The sequence below is a fragment of the Lacerta agilis genome, chromosome 5, assembly GCF_009819535.1.
Source record: "Lacerta agilis isolate rLacAgi1 chromosome 5, rLacAgi1.pri, whole genome shotgun sequence".
NCBI lineage: Eukaryota > Metazoa > Chordata > Lepidosauria > Squamata > Lacertidae > Lacerta > Lacerta agilis.
In genome coordinates, this window is record NC_046316.1 from 55,302,089 (window position 1) to 55,320,164 (window position 18,076).

General features: G+C 49.9%; 1 protein-coding gene across 2 annotated transcripts in view; it reads right to left on the reverse strand.

Annotated features, from left to right (window-relative positions):
• Nucleotides 1-930: 930 nt before the first annotated feature.
• CRTAC1 (cartilage acidic protein 1) overlaps nt 931-18,076 on the reverse strand; it is a 44,491-nt gene continuing 27,345 nt past the window's right edge. Inside the window, exons 5-16 of one of the 2 annotated variants that reach the window (XM_033149897.1) lie at nt 17,678-17,834; nt 16,260-16,394; nt 15,553-15,692; nt 14,506-14,642; nt 13,741-13,823; nt 12,256-12,356; nt 11,958-12,126; nt 10,893-11,041; nt 8,284-8,326; nt 7,872-8,015; nt 1,677-1,802; nt 931-1,228 (exon numbers count right to left, since the gene is read on the reverse strand). In XM_033149897.1, the coding sequence (XP_033005788.1) occupies nt 1,098-1,228; nt 1,677-1,802; nt 7,872-8,015; nt 8,284-8,326; nt 10,893-11,041; nt 11,958-12,126; nt 12,256-12,356; nt 13,741-13,823; nt 14,506-14,642; nt 15,553-15,692; nt 16,260-16,394; nt 17,678-17,834 (1,515 nt within the window). In that variant the 3' untranslated portion in view covers nt 931-1,097. Of the gene's footprint in view, nt 1,229-1,676; nt 1,803-6,588; nt 7,239-7,871; nt 8,016-8,283; nt 8,327-10,892; nt 11,042-11,957; nt 12,127-12,255; nt 12,357-13,740; nt 13,824-14,505; nt 14,643-15,552; nt 15,693-16,259; nt 16,395-17,677; nt 17,835-18,076 lie in introns of those variants that run through there. The other variant, XM_033149898.1, reaches the window with a different exon arrangement.

The window sequence follows — 18,076 nt, forward strand, 5'->3', positions numbered from 1 at the left end:
GTGTAAGCAAGCTCTCTCAGTGTTTGCACTAAAAGAGAAGATGCATATAGATCTTTTTGCTGTTCATTAACCCATTCTCAGCACCGTTGTTTGCCTTCATGAAGGTAAGTGTAATTAATATGTTTTGACATCACCACCACAAGACTGGGTTTGTCTTCTCTATGAGCCTACTCATCTTCTCTGTTAGGATGAAATACTTGTTTCTGCAGCAGCCAGAGCAGCTTTTAGAGAAAATAAATTCCAACAGTGTTTTCCCCGCTCCCTTGCCCAGCCCCAACTGACCCTTACGCATGGTGTCCGGCGTGGCCCTGGGTGTGCCCTCACCCACTGCATTTGGCTGTGGTTGAGATCGGTGAAGAAGTACACAGCAAGTGGGAGGCGATCACGGCATGGCGAGGCCGGTGGGGTCCAGAGCCCCAGTGCTGGGTGAAGGGCGATGAGGATGGCAAGGAGGCGGCCCTGCCTGGCTACCCGGTGCTGGAACAAAGTGGCTTCTTGAGACTTGCCAGCGATGCCATCCTCTCCTGCCAGCTCCCGCATAATGTGCCCTGCCTGGCACCTCCCCTTGGTGCTGGGCAGGAAGAGGAGGAGAAAGGTGGCTGCTCGGCTACCCCATTTGAGCTGAGGACTCTACACACTGCCCTCGCCTTCTGCCGGCTCTGTGCTGGGGCGACGGCACGCATGCCCACAGAGAGGGCTCTGAGTGTCCCCTCTTGCACACATGCCATAGGTTTGCCACCAATAGCCCTAGGTAGCATTTGTTGCATTGTGTTCAGCTAGGAAGTCATTTTGGGCTGAACTCAAGAATGCTGTGCCTGGTCCTCAGGCTTACAAAGATGACTCCACAGCAGGACTCTCTGAACTTTGTTGCATTGCCATGAGGGAAAGAACTGGGCAATACCTGGGAAAATAAACCCCAAAGTTTTTAGCGAGAGTCAGGAAAGAGCTTTATTATTATTATTCAAGAAAAGCAAGGAAAATGTGATTCGGTTCTCCAAAAGAAGCTGGAAGCTGGGCGCTGTCTATCACATGAGCCACTAATGCTGGGCATGCACTCCAGCTGGCAGCACCCACACTGGAACACCATTGCCACTGAATCAGTTCTTCACACAGCGCCGCCTGTCTGCCCCCAAGGAGAAGCCTTGCTGGCAGTGGCAATGGAAAGAGCCAGGCTCATTGTGGCAGATGTGATCACAAGGGGCAGGTCTTTCTCTGCACTCATCTACGTCTGAAAAACAGAAGGAAGAGACATATTTCACCCAACGAGAGGAGCAGATACCGGTGGGGATTTCAACGGAGTGCCCAGCAGCAAGGAAAACCAGCTCCTTGGAGCCTACTCCTTGCAGCTGAAAAAAATGATGCCTGCAGCAAACAGTTGCCCTAGTCCCTATTGCAAGAGGTAGTCGCTGACCCAGCTCTTCCAGAGTTTTGTGCCATGGAACACCCCAGAGGGACCTAGAGGAGGACATGCTAGGACAATGCCTGCCACCATGGAAGGTCTGGTGGTCTGGCTCATTGCTTGCAGACTTTTTGGAGCACCAGCTGCTGGCCTGCTCAGCAGAAACTGGCTACTATTTTTTTTTAAAAAAATGTATATGCTACTTGATTGTAATATAAGCTTGTAGTGGTTTACAAAAAAATAATAAAATAAAATAAAAGACAGTTTAAAAACTTACCCAGGCACTTGTTGGCATCTTGGGGATCAGTCTTGAAGCCAGGGTGGCAGTGGCAGGAATGCCCACCCTGTGTGTTGACACAGACGTGGCTGCAGTTATGCAGACCATAGGAGCACTCATTTATGTCTGGGCAGAGAGGAACGATCATAGTGAGCGCAGCAGGGGGAAAGTGTTCCTGTTCACACACGTGTCTCCAACCTCATGGGCCCCACTCAGACAGCTATCCATATTGGCCTCAACACCCCCATTGGGGAAAACATGGTTAGATTCCCATTCCCAATACCCTCAGGGTCAGCCTTGTAAAAACATCCCCCCAATTGCTGGGGTAGTGGTGGTTCAAACCTGGCCAGGGCAGCCAATTATGCAGATCTCAATGGGGCAGCAAACCTTTGTGACAGATGGCTCAGGTGGCACCCCATATTTAGCCATTTAGCAGGTAAGTGAAGCCTCCAAAGAGATCCAGAGGAAAGCCATTTTGCACCCAGTGGATAGTGAAGCAAGCTTTATCAAGAGCATGAACTGTGCTCTATTTCCAAGGAGATGATCCGAGAGACTATCCAGGCATCAGTGCTTAGCATGGGAAAGTAGTGTTTCCCCATGTCCACTACTGTACGCTGGTGTGGGGAAGCTTGCAATGATAGGCTGCTGATTCTTTTTCCCCTCCAGAGGGCACCAGTGTCCTATCTGATTGCTGCCATCTCGATATGCAGCAAAGAAGCAAGAAAAGGCTTGGTCACTCCTTCAGGCTGTGCTCTCGAACTTATCTGGCCAAGTGACACATCTCCTGGCCAAGTGACTTTCGCAACAGAGCAAGGGGGTTATGTGGCAGGTCGGAATTCCAGCCTCTACTCCAGCTGTAGGTATCTCAGTGGCCCTGCTAGGTCAGGTGCACGGAAAGCAAGAGCCCCTCAAGAGTTCAGTTCCCTAGAACTAGGCAAGGCACACAATCCAGACGCATAGCTCACGCAGGCACATAATACCTAAATAAACATTTGAGCACATGGCAAAGAGTGATCAGCACCCTTGTGTGGCACACCAACGTTCACTCACATTTCTGGTTCACTCAGGCACACACTTGTGAACACGTGACTCACACGGCATATATGTGCACATCGTATTGCCACTGTTTATCCCCCGAAGGTCTGCTTCCAATCAACCTATCATGGGATCTACATGCATTTCTGCTTCTCCATCAGCAGCATAGTGGTATGTCGGACTTACCTTTCTAAGAAATATGGCCATATAAATCAGCAGCAAAGAAATCTGAGGGTTTAAAATGGGGCTGGAAGCACAGGATCATGGAGCTGGGAGGCACCTAATGGGCTATCAAATGGCCGATGTCTCCAATCTGGACTGGAACCTGTGCTCTCCCCAGATGAGCTGTTCAGAATCTGCAGCCCCACATCAAACCAATGCCTTCAAGTTACAAGAAAGGAGATTCCGACTAAACATACAGAAAAAACTTTCTGACAGTCAGAGCTGTTCGACAGTGGAACGGTCTCCCTTGGGAGGTGGTGGACTCTCCTTCCTTGGAGGTTTTTAAAAGCAGAGGTTGGATGGTCATCTGTCATGGATGCTTTGGCTGAGATTCCTGCATTGCAGGGGGTTGGACCAGACGACCCTTGGGTTCCTTCCAACTCTACCATTCTATGATTCTGTGGTTCTTCCCACTCTCTACACACATTGTAAATAAAGATTTCCCAGATTCAAATTATCCCTGAATGATTGCGCCCAACCTTTTCAGCTTCCTGCCCAAGATGTATTTCAAACTCGGTCTTTAGGGCAGGTAAACCCATACCTTCAGCCATGATGTGGAGCTCTTGCTGCCCTGCCTCCTCTCTGCCTCTTATTTACTAAGCTTCTTGTGTTAGTTTCACTGATAACAGTGATGGGGAAGGTCAGGGATAGGAACAGACTGGGATGGGATAGAATCATTAGTTATGTACACGCCCCCCTGCAAAATTGCCCTGTGGACTCACAAATGAATGAGTCCTCAGCAGAAATGCAACATGGACCTTAGCACGCAGCACATGGATAAAAGGGAAGCTGCTCTGACCCTCATGAAATGCAGCAAATAAATGATGTGCTGTAGCAATGGTGCTTTCTCTTGGCGACACCAGACTTTGAGGCTTCTTGTTCTTTTTTTCAGGCTGCAAATTAGTGTAATTTATTGCATGTTTTAATCCAAGGGCTTGTGAAAGAAAAATGCAGGCACATTTCACAATACGTTGGTGGTACTTCTGAGACCACACAAAAGACAACTTTTTTTTTTGGACTGGATATAAAAAAAGGCTTGAGGCTTGTTGTTCTGTGGCTTAGTCTGGCCAAATCGATCAGCTCCTTCTGTACAGGTGAAACGGTTGCAGAGAAAAAGCAGTTCTGCTTTTCAAGAGGACAAAGGCTTCACAGCAGTGCAAGGCCAACTGAATTTCCCATCAGGAAGATGTGGGTCCTGGCAACAATGCCAGAGATGTGACAGGACTTCAGGCAAACAAATAAAAGCGTCAAGAAACAGAATCCTCTAGAGGCAAGCCCCAAGAGGTCATGATATCTTGGGATTTGATTCTACATCATATTGGAGAGAGGATTGTTTAAGCTGAAGAACTGCAAAAGCTCTGCATTCCAGAGGACAGAAGTAGACCTAATGGACTTAAATTATTGGGTGGTAGATTTTGGTTCAACATTAGGAGAATCTTCTCAGTGCTAAGAGAACTTTGGTAATGGAACTAATCATGTCCAGTGGGGATTGGGCCCTCCTTCCCTAGATGTTCTAGGCAGAGGCTGAACGGCTGACTGTTGGGATTTTGGGTTTAATTTTGATGTAATTTTGGATTTCCTGCATCAAGTAAGGCGTGGGGATTCTGCTAAACTGCAGCTCCCATCAGCCCCAGAAAGCATGGCCGATAGCTAGATATGATGGGAATTGTAGTTAAGCAGAGAGCAATCCACAGACTCCCCACATTAGAAGACAGCCTACAAGACCCCTTCCAGTCCTAGGATTCTACGAGCAAAAATAGCAAAGGGATCTGTTCTATCTGCAAGAAGCATATTTAGGCTGCAAATGAGACAAAGATGTATGGAATGAAATTCTGAAACTGTATCTCTAGAAGCAGGAAGAGTAATGTCATTAGTCAAAAGAAAGCCAGATAAACTTATGAAGGGTGTTGAATGAGAAGCATCATCTTAGGTTTCAGGAACAGTCAAATGTGGTCAGGAAATAATTAACCCTCTGCAAAGGTGTGAGTTTCTTTTCTCTCCTTAATAAAATAAAAATTAAAAAAAATAAAAATCACTTACTCATTGGTAGTGCTGAATGAACTTTGCAGTTAGGTTTGGAATTGAGCTGGGTAGGAAATGGGGAGCAGGAATGAACTATCCCACCCCTAATTCACAAAATAGTTAAGAGGGATGTTGAACTCAGTTCCAAGCCTGTTTCAGACACACTTGTGCCCCAAAATGACAAGATCCAAAAAATTATCCAAACCCTCACAATGGCAACCCATACCCATTCACTTGTCTATGCCCTCTCAAGCCCCTTGTTCCTCTGCATGTGTCTTTGCTGCTCCTCCAACAGCAGGGAAAGGGAGAGGGGTCTCTTTCTCCCCTTCCCTCTCTATTGTCTGCATGCTGCTATGGTTCTGTGTTAGACGCAAGGTGTACTGGGAAATGTAGTTTCCCAGAACTATTGGCACAGATCACTGGAGAGTTACATTTTCCAGTGCTTCTCACATATGGCACACAGAATGCCAACTGTCCTCTCCCTTCGACTGCTGAAGCACACATACAAACAAACAAAAGCATGGAAATGAAGGGGCAGTGATGGATGGGAGGCAGAAACATGGGACGTTTTTAGTCCTTCTCTGGCTTGGATTTTAATCTAAACCAATGAAGAACTTTGGGGGTTCTGGTTCTTGCAATATATTTTAACGTAAGCTCATCCAGATTTGTAGTCCAAGGATAATGGTTTGATCCCTCACAAGGCTTTGCGAAGGTATCTTCTACCAAGTCAGGTTGATTGGTGCCTACATGGATTTCTGCCTTTCCCCCTTTCCCCCTCCTGGTTTGTGGCACAAATCACTTGCCTGAGTCATCTAGGCTTCCTTTACTGAATGCTTTTTGTAGCAACAATGTTTTTCAGTGTGTCTAAGGCAGGAGCACAATAACTTGAGAATGGGAAATGCACAGACATCAACACAAAGGAGAAATCATGGCCAATCAAGACACCCTGGGTAATGCCCATTTTTATTCATTTTATTTACATATGCATTGCATATTTACAAACATGCATATCCCCTTCACAGTTATGGTGTTCATAGTATAATAGGCACTGGCCATGCTGGAAACCTGTTTTCCATGTGAGGCCCTTACCTTTGCCTTGTAACAATCTTTGGTATGGAGCGCTTTGCTCACTTCTGTTGTGTGCATGTTATGCATTAGAATAATTTAACAAAAACCAGTTGTTGTTGGATTACAGCTCCCATCATCCCTGACTATTGGGCCAGGAGTCCAACATCTAGAGGACCACAGATTCTGCAATCGTGATCGAAATTGCAAGGGCTTAATGATTTTGGTCGAGCTGTTTGCATAGGGAAGGAGTCACCACAGCTCAAACAACTGAGCTACTAAATAGCAGAATGGCATGGCCTTGGCTGGGAGGGAAATAGTCAACATGCAGTTGTCTTACAACCTGAAGCCTCCTTGTGTGTAGCCAAAGCCCCGTGCAAATGCCTGCAGTCATTTGCCCTGCGGCTGTTATGGCTACCCATCTCCCTGAAAGTTCACATGTCTCTCACAAAAGGAAACTGGCACACAGCTTGGCACCACCTCATTCTTGGCCTATGTTGATCTTCTGAATATAAGTTGTGGCCCCGCATTCCCACCCATACCCCCAAGTATAGCTGCAAGCAGGTGCTTATAGACAGTGTAGAGTTTATTGGGTGGAGTGAGCTGAGAGACTGGGTGATTTCAAACTTCAGACACACACTGGTAAGACAAGGTCAAGGTGAATCCCGGTCCAGTCGGGCTGGGGGAGCAGGAGGAGGAGGAGGAGGAGGGAAGGGAAGCAATCATGTCACAGGCCAAACCAGCAGGCACAGGGTAACTGTTATCAGTTTTAACCAAGCAAGCAACTACCAGCGGGAGCCGCCATCTTGGTTAAAGGCAAGCTCCTAGGAAGATGGCAGCCACTCTGAGGAGACAAAGCATTGGTGGGGCCTCTGCCCTGTCTTGTTTTCTCAGAAAACATGCAAGGGGTGTGACACTAGTGAGAGAGTGTCGTCCGCCGGGCTGCGTAGTGCCCTTTGCAAAGATGGCTGCCCCCACCTCAGTCCATGTTCCCAGGGACCACCATGAGAAGACTGGATGAGAGAGATTGGAGGGGAGGAGTACAGGGGAAGCCACTTCCATCTATAAAGGCTGCTTTTTTGTCCTTTATTGGCAAGGCTTAAAGTGCATAGGAGTGAAAGCAGAGTCCGAGGCAAAGTGGAAGAAGAGGGGCAGAGGGCAAGATGGGGCTCAGCCAGCTCCCCGAGGAAGGGTATCCACCAAAAAAGGCCACTTGAGCTGCACAGAGAGGGAAACAGAAAGAGAGACAGAGAGGAGGAAAGAGAAAGACAAGGCAAGAGTTAGTGGCGGCTGGCAAAGAGGAAGGTCTTCAGGGGCTGAACCAAATGTTTGCTGCCTGACAAGGGCCTGGTAACCTTACCTACCATTGAACATACAGAGGAAAGCAACAGGTGTGTGTGTGTGGGGGGGAAGTAAGCACCCATTTCCACACCTCCCTGCAAATTGTACTCTTTGCCCACTGCTTTGCAGCTGTTCGGCAACTATTATGCTTTTCCAGACCCATGCCTGATGCCAGATGTCTTATTTGGCCCGAAGGTATACTTTACCGCTTCTCCTCCTTTGCTCAGGCATCCTAACATGGCATACAAAGCAGGCGCTACAGTGCCCCCCCGCCCCACCCCATCTTCTCATTGGTCAACGTACAGAGATCGTGATTCCAAGCTCAGGACCTCACTGGCTTCACTGTTTTCCCTTGCTCCTTCCCTTCTTGGCATTATGAAATGAAGAAAACCCAGCCTCAGGTAAACTTTTCACCACTCGGGTGGCTTCAAGGGAGGGGTCAGCCCCTGTAGGGAGCGCATCTCTCCCTCCCTCCCTCCCTCCCTCTGCTCTGCCAAAGCCATCACTCACCAACACAAGCTGTGCCATCCTCGTTGGGCTCAAAGCCGCGATTGCAGCGCTTGTTGCTGCGGCAACGGTACCCGCCATATGTGTTGATGCAGATGGGCCTGCCCCTGGGGCAGACAAAGGGGAATTCTGCACACTCATCCATATCTGAGGAAAGGGGGCAGAGGGCAGGTGGAGGGAGGGAGGGAGGGGGGGTAAAGAGAGAGAAAGAGAGTGTGATGGAGGACAGGACAGAATCTAACAACAGCCTCTTAACACCACGGTTGGGCTGTTGCTTCATCCCCAGAGACTACAGCTGTGCGGCTGTGGACAGCTGCCACAAAGAGCCCGCCTCATGCCCCATTGAGCCCAGTTGTGGGTAGAGGAAATTGCACCCGAGCACCATTCACCGATCTGCCCCTTCCAGGTGACTCACCAACACATCGCCCGTTCTCATGCTGAGAGAAGCCTTGGCCACACTGCGGGGGGAAAGAGAGAAATGTGTTATCTGTGTGCTGCCTAATTGCCTCCCAGCCTCGGCTCCTTCTCTACCTCGCCTCCTCCAAGATGCTATTTCCAGGAAATCGGGGCGTTTGTGTGGCTGCCTCAGACCATATAGCAGCTAATGTGGTAGCTCTCAGTCCTTAAGTCTCTTTTTGTTATCATCTCAGTTCTGAAAAGGTATACGAAAAGTTTCTGCTCAACACTTTAAAACAGCAGGGGAACCTAGGTTGGGCTTTCACAGCTGCCAGGAGATGAGATGAGTTCCCCAATCATTCCCCAAGGTCTCAATTTCCTTGTGCACCTATTTCTCCACCTCCAAGTGGGCAAATTCACTGCCCTGCAATCTGGGCAGCAAAGAAGGAAAGGGTCGGTTGCATGCTGTTCTAGACTTCTTAAGATCTGTGACGAAGGGGATGACATATTTTGCTGCAACTCCACGTCTCTCCGGTATTTATAACAGTTCTGTGTAGCAGTGGGAGTAATGCTACTGCCAGACTACCCAAACCCAGACTCTGCGATTCACATATGGATCCCGTTGGACACGTGGCCTTCCTACTTCACTTCAATGGAAGGGGGAAATCCATATGTACAAATGGGTTCACATTCAGAGCCGATTCCTCTAAAAAAGAAAATGGGGCATCCTTTTCAAGTGATTTCCTATAATGCACAGTAAAGGACCCACTTCAGATTTCTGGATAGTGGGCTTCTTTGGGAGGATGGGCAGCAGCAAGTCTTGTTCATTTCCATGGTGTAGATGCAGGTCCTCTTAACATCTAGTAAATTTGCCATCGAACATGGAGAATTTACAACTCAGCATTCACCAAACAGAGAGGTTATCTAACCTACATAGCTTGCCCTCGTCTGGCTGCCCACCCACCTGAACATGACTGGTCCAACTATCTGACGATGGTGTACAAATTCATATCCAGACCTTTCGTCAAAGGAAGTGAATATTCAGGTTCTCTCTGCAAATTTCAGCAGCCTTTATTGGTCAACTTGACGGATGGCAGCAGAGGAACCAGAGCAGGGGAAGGAAAAAGTCTGCTCTGGACCACTTCACTAGGAATAACTCCAGCAATTCCTGCTGCAGCCAGAGCTGAAGAAGTCGTGTTTCAGAACTTTTTGACACGGACTGTCCAGCCATTCTGTGCCTCTTGCCGCTGCAACTCTAGTGTTGAAATTCACTGAGCTGACGGAAGCACATTTTGTAGAAACGTCGTTTCAGTTATTATCTGTCTAGCACACCAAGGCCCCTTCAGCTGGTTTACAGCCTCCCTGATCAGTTGAACTGTTGCTGTGACAAATCAGGGAGCTCCAAAACAGACCACTCAAAGGGAACAGACTCAAATAACTGGTGTTATTAGTGGCATTTGTATGCCACCCCATAACACAGGAGTAGGAAATTAGGCCAGCTGATTAGCCTGAAGGAGTCCTCTAATCAAAGGTCTGGTTGGTCCAAGTCCACTTTAAAAATAAGGAACTCTAAGAAGGGAAAGTGAGCAGGGGCCCTGAACCTGTAACTAGCGTCTAAACAGCAGCCAGAGCAGATACACAGGTCACCTGGCCAGAGTCTTCCCACCTGTATTTCTGTTTGAATGATAGTAATTGTTTTTCAGTTTGCATCTATATGTATAACTTGACATTTGCAAATTTAATGCCAACTTGTGTCCTCTTTTTTTGGGGGGGGGGTATGTGAAAGTGGACACCCTCCTGGGAAGGCTGTTGCCTAACTGGGCAAGTAACCACCAAGTTTGTCCATTAAGAGAAAGTGACATTTGAAAGAGAGAGAAACCCTTGCCCAATAGTAGCGTGTGAGCTTGTCCTTTTCCTTCAATCCCCAAATGTAACTTCTTCGGCAAATCTAGGACCCCCTCCAACTACTTGGAAGTCACTGTCTTAATTTTGGGTGGCCCCATTTTGCTTGACAGGCACTCAACCACCATAGTTCACTCTTAAGAAGGAAGAAGAGGCCCCTACAAAAAAATATTGCAGTGGATCTTCTTTCAGCTTACTATAAGTCACAAGCAGCTAAAGCAAGTCACTCTCTCCCATTTTCTGGTGTTTTTATATATGACACTCTGCGAACCGCAAATCTTAGGGACCAGCGAACACACTCAGCCTTCACTTTCTTTTAAGAGACAAGGAATTGCCCTCTTTTGATGTTTTATTTTTTAGATTTATTTATTTGCACTTCTGCTAAGCTCAGGATCGCCCTTTGCCTGCTGAGACAACACCCTCAGTGGCTCTTTTGATGTCCGTTTCTTTCAACCAGGGGGCACTGAATTTGTTATTGGAGGAAGACATTATTACGAGGATTCTTGACATGCCTTATGCAGGAAACACAGCTTAGGTTTGCAATTTGCCTTTCTAAGGGGACCAAAATAATACCTCTGTCAGCACAGAGCCTCCACCAGGATTTTGCATGGCTCTTTTTTCTCAGTGAGATGAGAAAACGGAAAAATGTTTCAAAGAGGAAAGGGTGAAATTGAGGAGAGATCCATTCTAAGTAACATGAACATGGCTGGCAAAGGCAGGGCTCACCTCCAGAGGCAGAATGGTAAGGGGTGATCCCGGAGTGTCCCGGGGGTAGGGGATCTCCAGCACGGAATTGATCTCGCTGCTTGCTATCGACCGGCTGATCACCCGGCCATCTGGCCAAGTCACCTCCAGGCTGCTAGGCTCATCCTGTCCTACAGGGAAGAAAAGCAAGGAAGGGTTGAGCCCGGGAGAGATAAACAAAAAAACAAAACAAAACAAAAACCTGCAGCCCACCCAGGGACCTGAATTGCTCTGGAGAACCATCTTCCTCTCATGCGGTGGTCTGTGCTTTCCTTTCCTTTCCCTCTTCCCCCTTTCAACCATTTCTTCCTGCAGAGATGAAAGAACTTGGGATGTGATGAGGCTCATGTCCTTCCATCAAGCACTCTGAGCCAACACCAGCATGGCTCTTGGGCACAAGGCCAGCTGTGAGCAGAGATGTGGGGCATTGTGGGGCACGGGCCCTCTGACTTTCCGTGCCACTTGGCTTCTCAACTCACAGCGTGGTCTAACCCGGCCAGGCCCCACTAAGCTGGGCCACCTTGGGGCTATGGAAGAGTAATGAGGTGTGGAGACATGCCGTCCCTTCTGCGGGAACAGCTGGAGGGGGCAGGCAGGGGCCTCGCTGCAACGCACGTTCGCTCTGCTTTTTGGGACGGCAAGCTCCTGCCACTTGCTTTTTAAATGAGGACAGGAAGCAGACTTTCCAAATGTTTTGAAAGAAGAGGGCTGCACACTGGGGAAAGGTAGGTTTCGCCAAATCTACACTGTTTTTCAGCAACATTAGCAGACTTGGGAGAAGTCAAAGATGGGGCATTATGCCTAGAGGCAGAGGTTTCAGACTGAAGTGAGTTTGTTAGAGGAAGGACATAAACAAATGTCTGCATAGCTTGCAATGTATTCTGGTAGTGCGGGGCAGGTATTATCATGGATGAGGGGCAGAGGGGATCCAGGAAGCTGAGAAGCATCATTGGGATGGCAGTGAAGATGGACAGGACGAGAAGAGACCTGGGAGGGCACACACCCCACTCAGGTTCCAAGCCCTGCTTCCAACTCCTCCACACTCACCCAAGCCAAAATGGGCAACGGGCTCCATCTCGCACAAGTACCCAGACCCTCCGTCAATGATACGCAGATGGGCACCACTCTGACGTGTGAAGAGCACCACCTTGGCACCACGAGCAAATGCCCCAAAGCGCGTACGTGGGATCACTCGCAGCCAGTTGTTGCCAGCGCCCTGTGGAGATGGACAGACAGACTCAGCCGAGGAATGAGCAGGCACGAAACGGAGGAAGGAGTGGACCATGCTTGCTCAGATGTGGGCTGGGATCTGAGTGCATTGTGAGGAGCACGTCTCAGCACCCACCTCGTTGACCTTGAAGACTGAGAGCGGCTGTGCCATGGACTCTCCATGTGACAGGATCAGGTCCAGCCTCCCATCGCCATCAAAATCCACCACTGCCCCCCCTGGAATGACACAACATCCATAAGCAAAGGTCTTGTTTAGCACCCATAGGACTATATTCCCCTTCCACAAGCAAGGCTGGAATGAGAACCAGTAGGAGAGTCAAGGCATAGGACTTCTGACATCTCTGCCGCATGATTCCACCCAAATTGCCTCCACTGACACTGACCATCCGTGTGCCTGTTCACCCCAGAAACTGCTTCAGTTCCTGGTGCCAAATGCTTTGTAAATGGCAACCCCATTTCTGCGAATGTTACTCAAGATTTCAGTGTCTTGATGGTGGGTGGGAATTCCACACAGCCATCCTCTGGATCTTAATTTAATTGTCATGAAGTAAGATTCTGGCCTGGCTTGGTTTCACCTTTTAGTGGGGTAGGAGTCATCTTCTTCATGGAGGCACCCTTTAATTATTTTTATGGGTTATGATATGCTTTGAATTCTTACTGTTTGGTAAGTTGTTTTGTATTTTAATATTTTGAAGGTCACGTAAGAGATGTCTTGCAAAAAGTGATATAATAATAATAATAATAATAATAATAATAATAATAATAATACTTTGCTTTCATGCTTTGCTGTAAGAGGCAGCCAAGCATGTGTGACCAGATCACAGGCCTTTTGGCTTGGGGCATGAGGATATTTTGTCCCTTTCCCCTCCACCCACCAAATCATAAAATTCTGATCTTTTCATGGGGGCACCGAAGCCCCCAGCTCTGCCAATCCTCCCCTGTCTCTTTTGAGTGCCTGCTGTCTCTGCTGTGAGGAGATGCTCCCTGCATCCACCCCCATGCCGAGGATCCCTTCTTCAGATGTTGATGTAAGTTCTTTGCGACACAAGAAGTGTGTGACTTTTAAAGGAGCTGCTAACGGTTAAGCCAAAAGCCGGCCAATCAGACCTCTGGATTCTTCCTGACAGAAGAGGCAAGGAAGGTTCACCACTAGGGGAAATAGGCTGAGTGGTGGCATGAGAGAGGATCTTCACTGTGGTGACACCGCAACTTTGGAACGCCTTTTCTCAACAGGTGCACCTGGCACCAACTCTGCTGTCATTCCAGCACCAAGCTAAAGCCCACCTGTTTACCTGCCAGCCACTTTGGTGATATGTATGTAATGGTTATGCTGGGCTAGAAGCAGATTATCTGTTCTTGCTGTTGCCTGCTTTGCTGGTCTTATTAGATATTTATTCTGTTTTATTTTTAGTCGCTTAGATATCGTTGTTTTGTGCCTGGGTATTTATATGCAGGGTGGAATATAAATACGAATTTTGGAACAAGCCCCTACCCCAGGCCGTCCGGTGGTTAGAGTAACCCCACTGTTCACTAAGCCCACTGCTGCTAAGCGAAGCCACATGATCATGTTCCACAAGAGACACTGTGGAGAGAGACCCACCTGTGCCACGCCCCTCGGGTTCCACGGCATCACCAGGGTTCAGTTCCTCAATGGCTGGGTCAGCATGCTCTCGGCGGACCACCCTGTAGCAGAAGGGGAGTGTGCCAGTGCAGAGAAGATGCTCTTCCCTCCCACGAAAGGGCCCGTCATGGGAGTCAAGCCTACTACCACTACTCCTGAGTGGGCACCACCCTTTGCCCACACACTCTCCTGCCAAATCCTTATCTTCCCAGAAAGGGGCCCTGCCCACTCGCATAGCAACATGTTTCTGCACGGACTGCCCAGATTTGCCACATGCTGCTGCTATCACTTTATTAGCCTGAGAAATGTAAGCGGCTCTGTTTAACAAGCCATTGATTGCCTACAATTAATGGGAACCGTGCATAAGTGCTAATTAGTGAAAGCCAGAACCTCCAGGGATGTGGTCTAGGCAGAACAGAACTGCTGTATGAGTAGCGGTGTAGGAAGGAGCTCAGTCACAGCTCTGTCGGCTGACTGGAGGGAGGGCAGAGCAGGATAGGACACGCCCTCCTGTGGGTTACGGCAGTGGGGGAACTAAAAGGCGCTAGATTCTGGATGCAGAATCCAGCCCTCCCTCCTCCCTTTACCCCATATTCTCAAGTTCTGCATGCAGGACTTCCTAAGGACGCAGCGGGTTCACCACAGACTCTGGTGCAGGGGTCGCCCTCCCTGCAGTGCCCGGGAGCCTGGTAAGATGGGGAGCCCACTGCCCCAGCCTCTGGTGGCCACGTGGCTCTCACCCACCGGAAGAGGCGGTTGGCGGATGAGCCGCGATAGGCGATGTTGTTGAAGAAGACCTCCAACTCCTGGTCATTGTCAAAGTCAGCAGCGATGACGGTGCGGACGGGTGATGGCATGGACAGTTTGGGCGTGGCAATGTCCTGGGGGAAGGACGGGGGTTAGTGGGGCAGGGCTTGGGCTGGAGCAGGGCCAAGAGGAAGCTCAGGTCTAAGGAGGGGAGGGGTCAGGCGGCAGGAGGCATTGTGGCTGGTAGGGCCAGAATACACGGGAGCTGTGGAGTGGGGAGGGAAGCAGAGCTGGAGGAACTGGGGACAGTGCAGAGACTGCAGTCTCTTGCAAGGCAGCAACTGGGGAAGGAACCAAGGAGAGGAAAAGGCTGCCTGGTCGACACGGCAGGAATAAGCAACGGTGCAGAGCCGCAGGTCTAAAAGACGAGGCAACCCTTTAAAAACAAGGAACATCTGGCTACCCAGCTGGGGGCAAAGGCATCAGTCTCCTTGGTGATCTGCAGTTCTGCTCAGGCTTTCCAGAATGCGTTTGGGGGGGGGGATAAAGCACAGAGGGAGCGCTGAGTGGCAGTGGCAGTGGGGATCCCTGCCTGCTCCAGTCCAGCTTTCGTACACTGAGCAGGAAGGTCTGAAGGGGAAGGGTTCACATATTCAGCTGAGCGCATATGGAAGCGTGCCCGCGACTGGGAACTCTCGATTGCACAACGTTCCTGATCCTAAGCGCATCCAGCTGAACACACAAAGAATCCTCCTTCGGAACCTCAGGAGTCAATGCACAAAAGCTGGGAAGTGTTTGTGGAGCGGGGGGGGGGGAGCCAGGAGTGTGGCTGGCCCACATGGCCTTGCACAAAAACACACACCCCACACACTGTATCTATCCCCAACACCAAGCGTTCACTGAATGCCTGAGTAAGGCTTCTCTGTTCCACTCTTTCTTAGGCACGTCAAGGACTGGACTCTCCCTCCCTCATCCCACCACTTCCCTGCTCACAGCCCAGACCTTTCACCGTTTTGGGACCTCCCTCTTTCACGTGGCACTTACTCGGAAGCGCCCACCTGCACTCATCTGCAGGTAGAGCCGGTGAGGTCCGTTCCAGTTACCGTAGATCAGGTCCACTTTGCCGTCACGGTTGAAGTCGGCCAGCGCCACACCACGACCGTGCTGGTAGGGGTCATCCAGGCCTGTGGAAGGTGGCAGAGGACGTCAGCAGGGCTGAGAGTGCCCTGAAGGCGAAAGGACACTGTGGACTCAACTGAAGCTTCCCTTCTGCTGATGCCAGGCTTAGAGGCAGACCAGAGGACGGGACAGTGGGGGGCAGGCTACAGGGGGCAGAGGATGGCTGGTGGAGCAGGCAGTCCACAGGCAGGGGCCAGGGGACCTCTGCAGATTCCCATGGCCACCTAACCCATCCTTCCCGCCTCTCCCCGCAGGTCCCCCTACTCCTATTCTCTTGCTGACAAGGAAGGAGTGTTTCTAAAGGGAATAGGTGTCATCAGCAGCCCCACGGTGATGGATGCCAACCTGACACCTTGTTAAACTCCAGTGATCAGCCAGACGCTCAATTACTGGTGGTGGCTGAGCCCTCAGGCACTCGTCATCACACACACACACACACCAGCAGGCAAGGAGAGGGACAGGGAAATGGCAGGACCCCACCAGGATGAAGGAGGGTCAAGCAGCTGCTCTGGTGAGTTCTGCCCCACAGCTAATGGCTTCCGATGACACCCTCACCCTTGCCACACACTCACCAGCAGAGGGTGCTACGTCTATGAAGGTACCGTCACCCTGGTTCTTGAAGAGGAAGTTGGCTCCGTTCTCGTTGTCGCAAAATATGTCGGAGGCTGCTTCACTCAGGATGGGCCCCACAGCCAAGCCCCGACCCCCTGGGAAGAGGAACAGTGAAAGCCACAAGATAGCGCAATATGGGCATTACAGGTGGGACAGGTTCCCATCGAGATGTTTCGAAATCATCAAGCCACCCACTTCTTGGTTCACTCTCCTGCTCCCTCACACCTCTTCCCACAATTATTGAACTTCACTTGGATGTTGGGGTTCAGTCTTCACTAGCAATGGTCACCACCACAATTATTACAAAAATAGTTAGTGGCAGTTCACTGCCATAGAGATTGAGAGCAAGCCAAAAATGGCACACTTCCCAGTTGCCAGGATTGAAGGTGCCTGCCTTCCACCCCTCTTAAGGCTCCTCCTCTCCCAGATGTTTCCTAGGCAGCCTCAAACTTTGTCTGTGCACCTCTGGTCTCTGTTCTGCCCTCCTTATTATCCTGCGCGTTCTTGGGGAGTAGGGGGGATGGGAGCTTGTTGCAGCTGGAAAGGGAAACTCCCGGGATGCTTCAGCAGTCTCTTGACCCCCCCTCCTCTGCTTCAGCCTCAGAATCTGAACTGCTGCCTGTCACAGTTTCCTCCTGCTCACTAAACCCTGTTGTCCCTTCAGTATCTAGCACCTCCTTCCAATTTCCCCCCTCTGAGCTCACCTCAGTGCCCCACCACCAATGCCCTGGCTCTGATCCTTCCCTCTCTGGGATTTCCAATGGGGGGTTCCCCAGTTGGTGTCTTCCACCACTCTTCACCATCCACCCAAGCCCTGACACCTCCCTTTACTGGAGGCTTGGGTTTAGTTGGCCAAACTTGGCTTTTGACTGCTGTTTTAGTTTTCCTAATAGCCGGGATCTTTGTGTTTTTCCAACAACAGAACATCCGAGGCATTGTGGGAAAACAAAATGGTGGACGTATGTGGCTGTTGCTAGAGGAGCTCTGTCACTCTTCGTAATGCCCCCTGCCCAGCCACATATAGGAACATAGGAAGCTACCTTATACTGGGTCAAACCACGGGCCCATCTAGCTCAGTATTTAAAGTCATAGAATCATAGAATGGTATAGTTAGAAGGGACCACAAGGGTCATCTAGTCCAACCCCCTGCAATGCAGGAATCTTTTGCCCAACACAGGGTTCAAACCCACAACTCTGAGATTTAAGAGTCTCATGCTCTACCAACTGAGTTCAGATAGGAAACTCTTTTCCTTTCCTGAAGATGCTGGGGGCTGAATCTAGAACTTTCTGTATGCAAAGCAGAAGCTCTACCATTGAGCTACAGCCTTTCCCCTTATGCTGGGCTAGCTCTTGGGAGAACAATCCTCTGCCCTCATACCTGTGAATTTGTTGACTCCGGCGTCTGCCGCCACATCATTCAGTGCCACAATGCCATTCTCCAGGTCGCTGGCAGCTGTGTCCATCTCGATGAGGGCATGGGGCCCGACTCTCATACTGGCATAGTTAGCTATGTAGATGGAGTAGCGGCCAGAGCCCTGTAGGAAGGGACGTGGGGGCAGGTGAGAGGCCTGAGTCTTCACTGGACTTGACTCCTCTCTTCCCAGCACGAGGACAGACGCAGAGGGTGCCACACCCAGGGCCCTGACAGGGATGAGTCTATAAAGGTAAAGCCAGTCGCAGGCACCTGAGCAGAAGCGGCGCAGTCCAGCCATGCGCTCCCAAACAGGGGGATGCCATCCTTCATGCTCCCCTGTTTTGCCTCGGACATCTCTTCCAA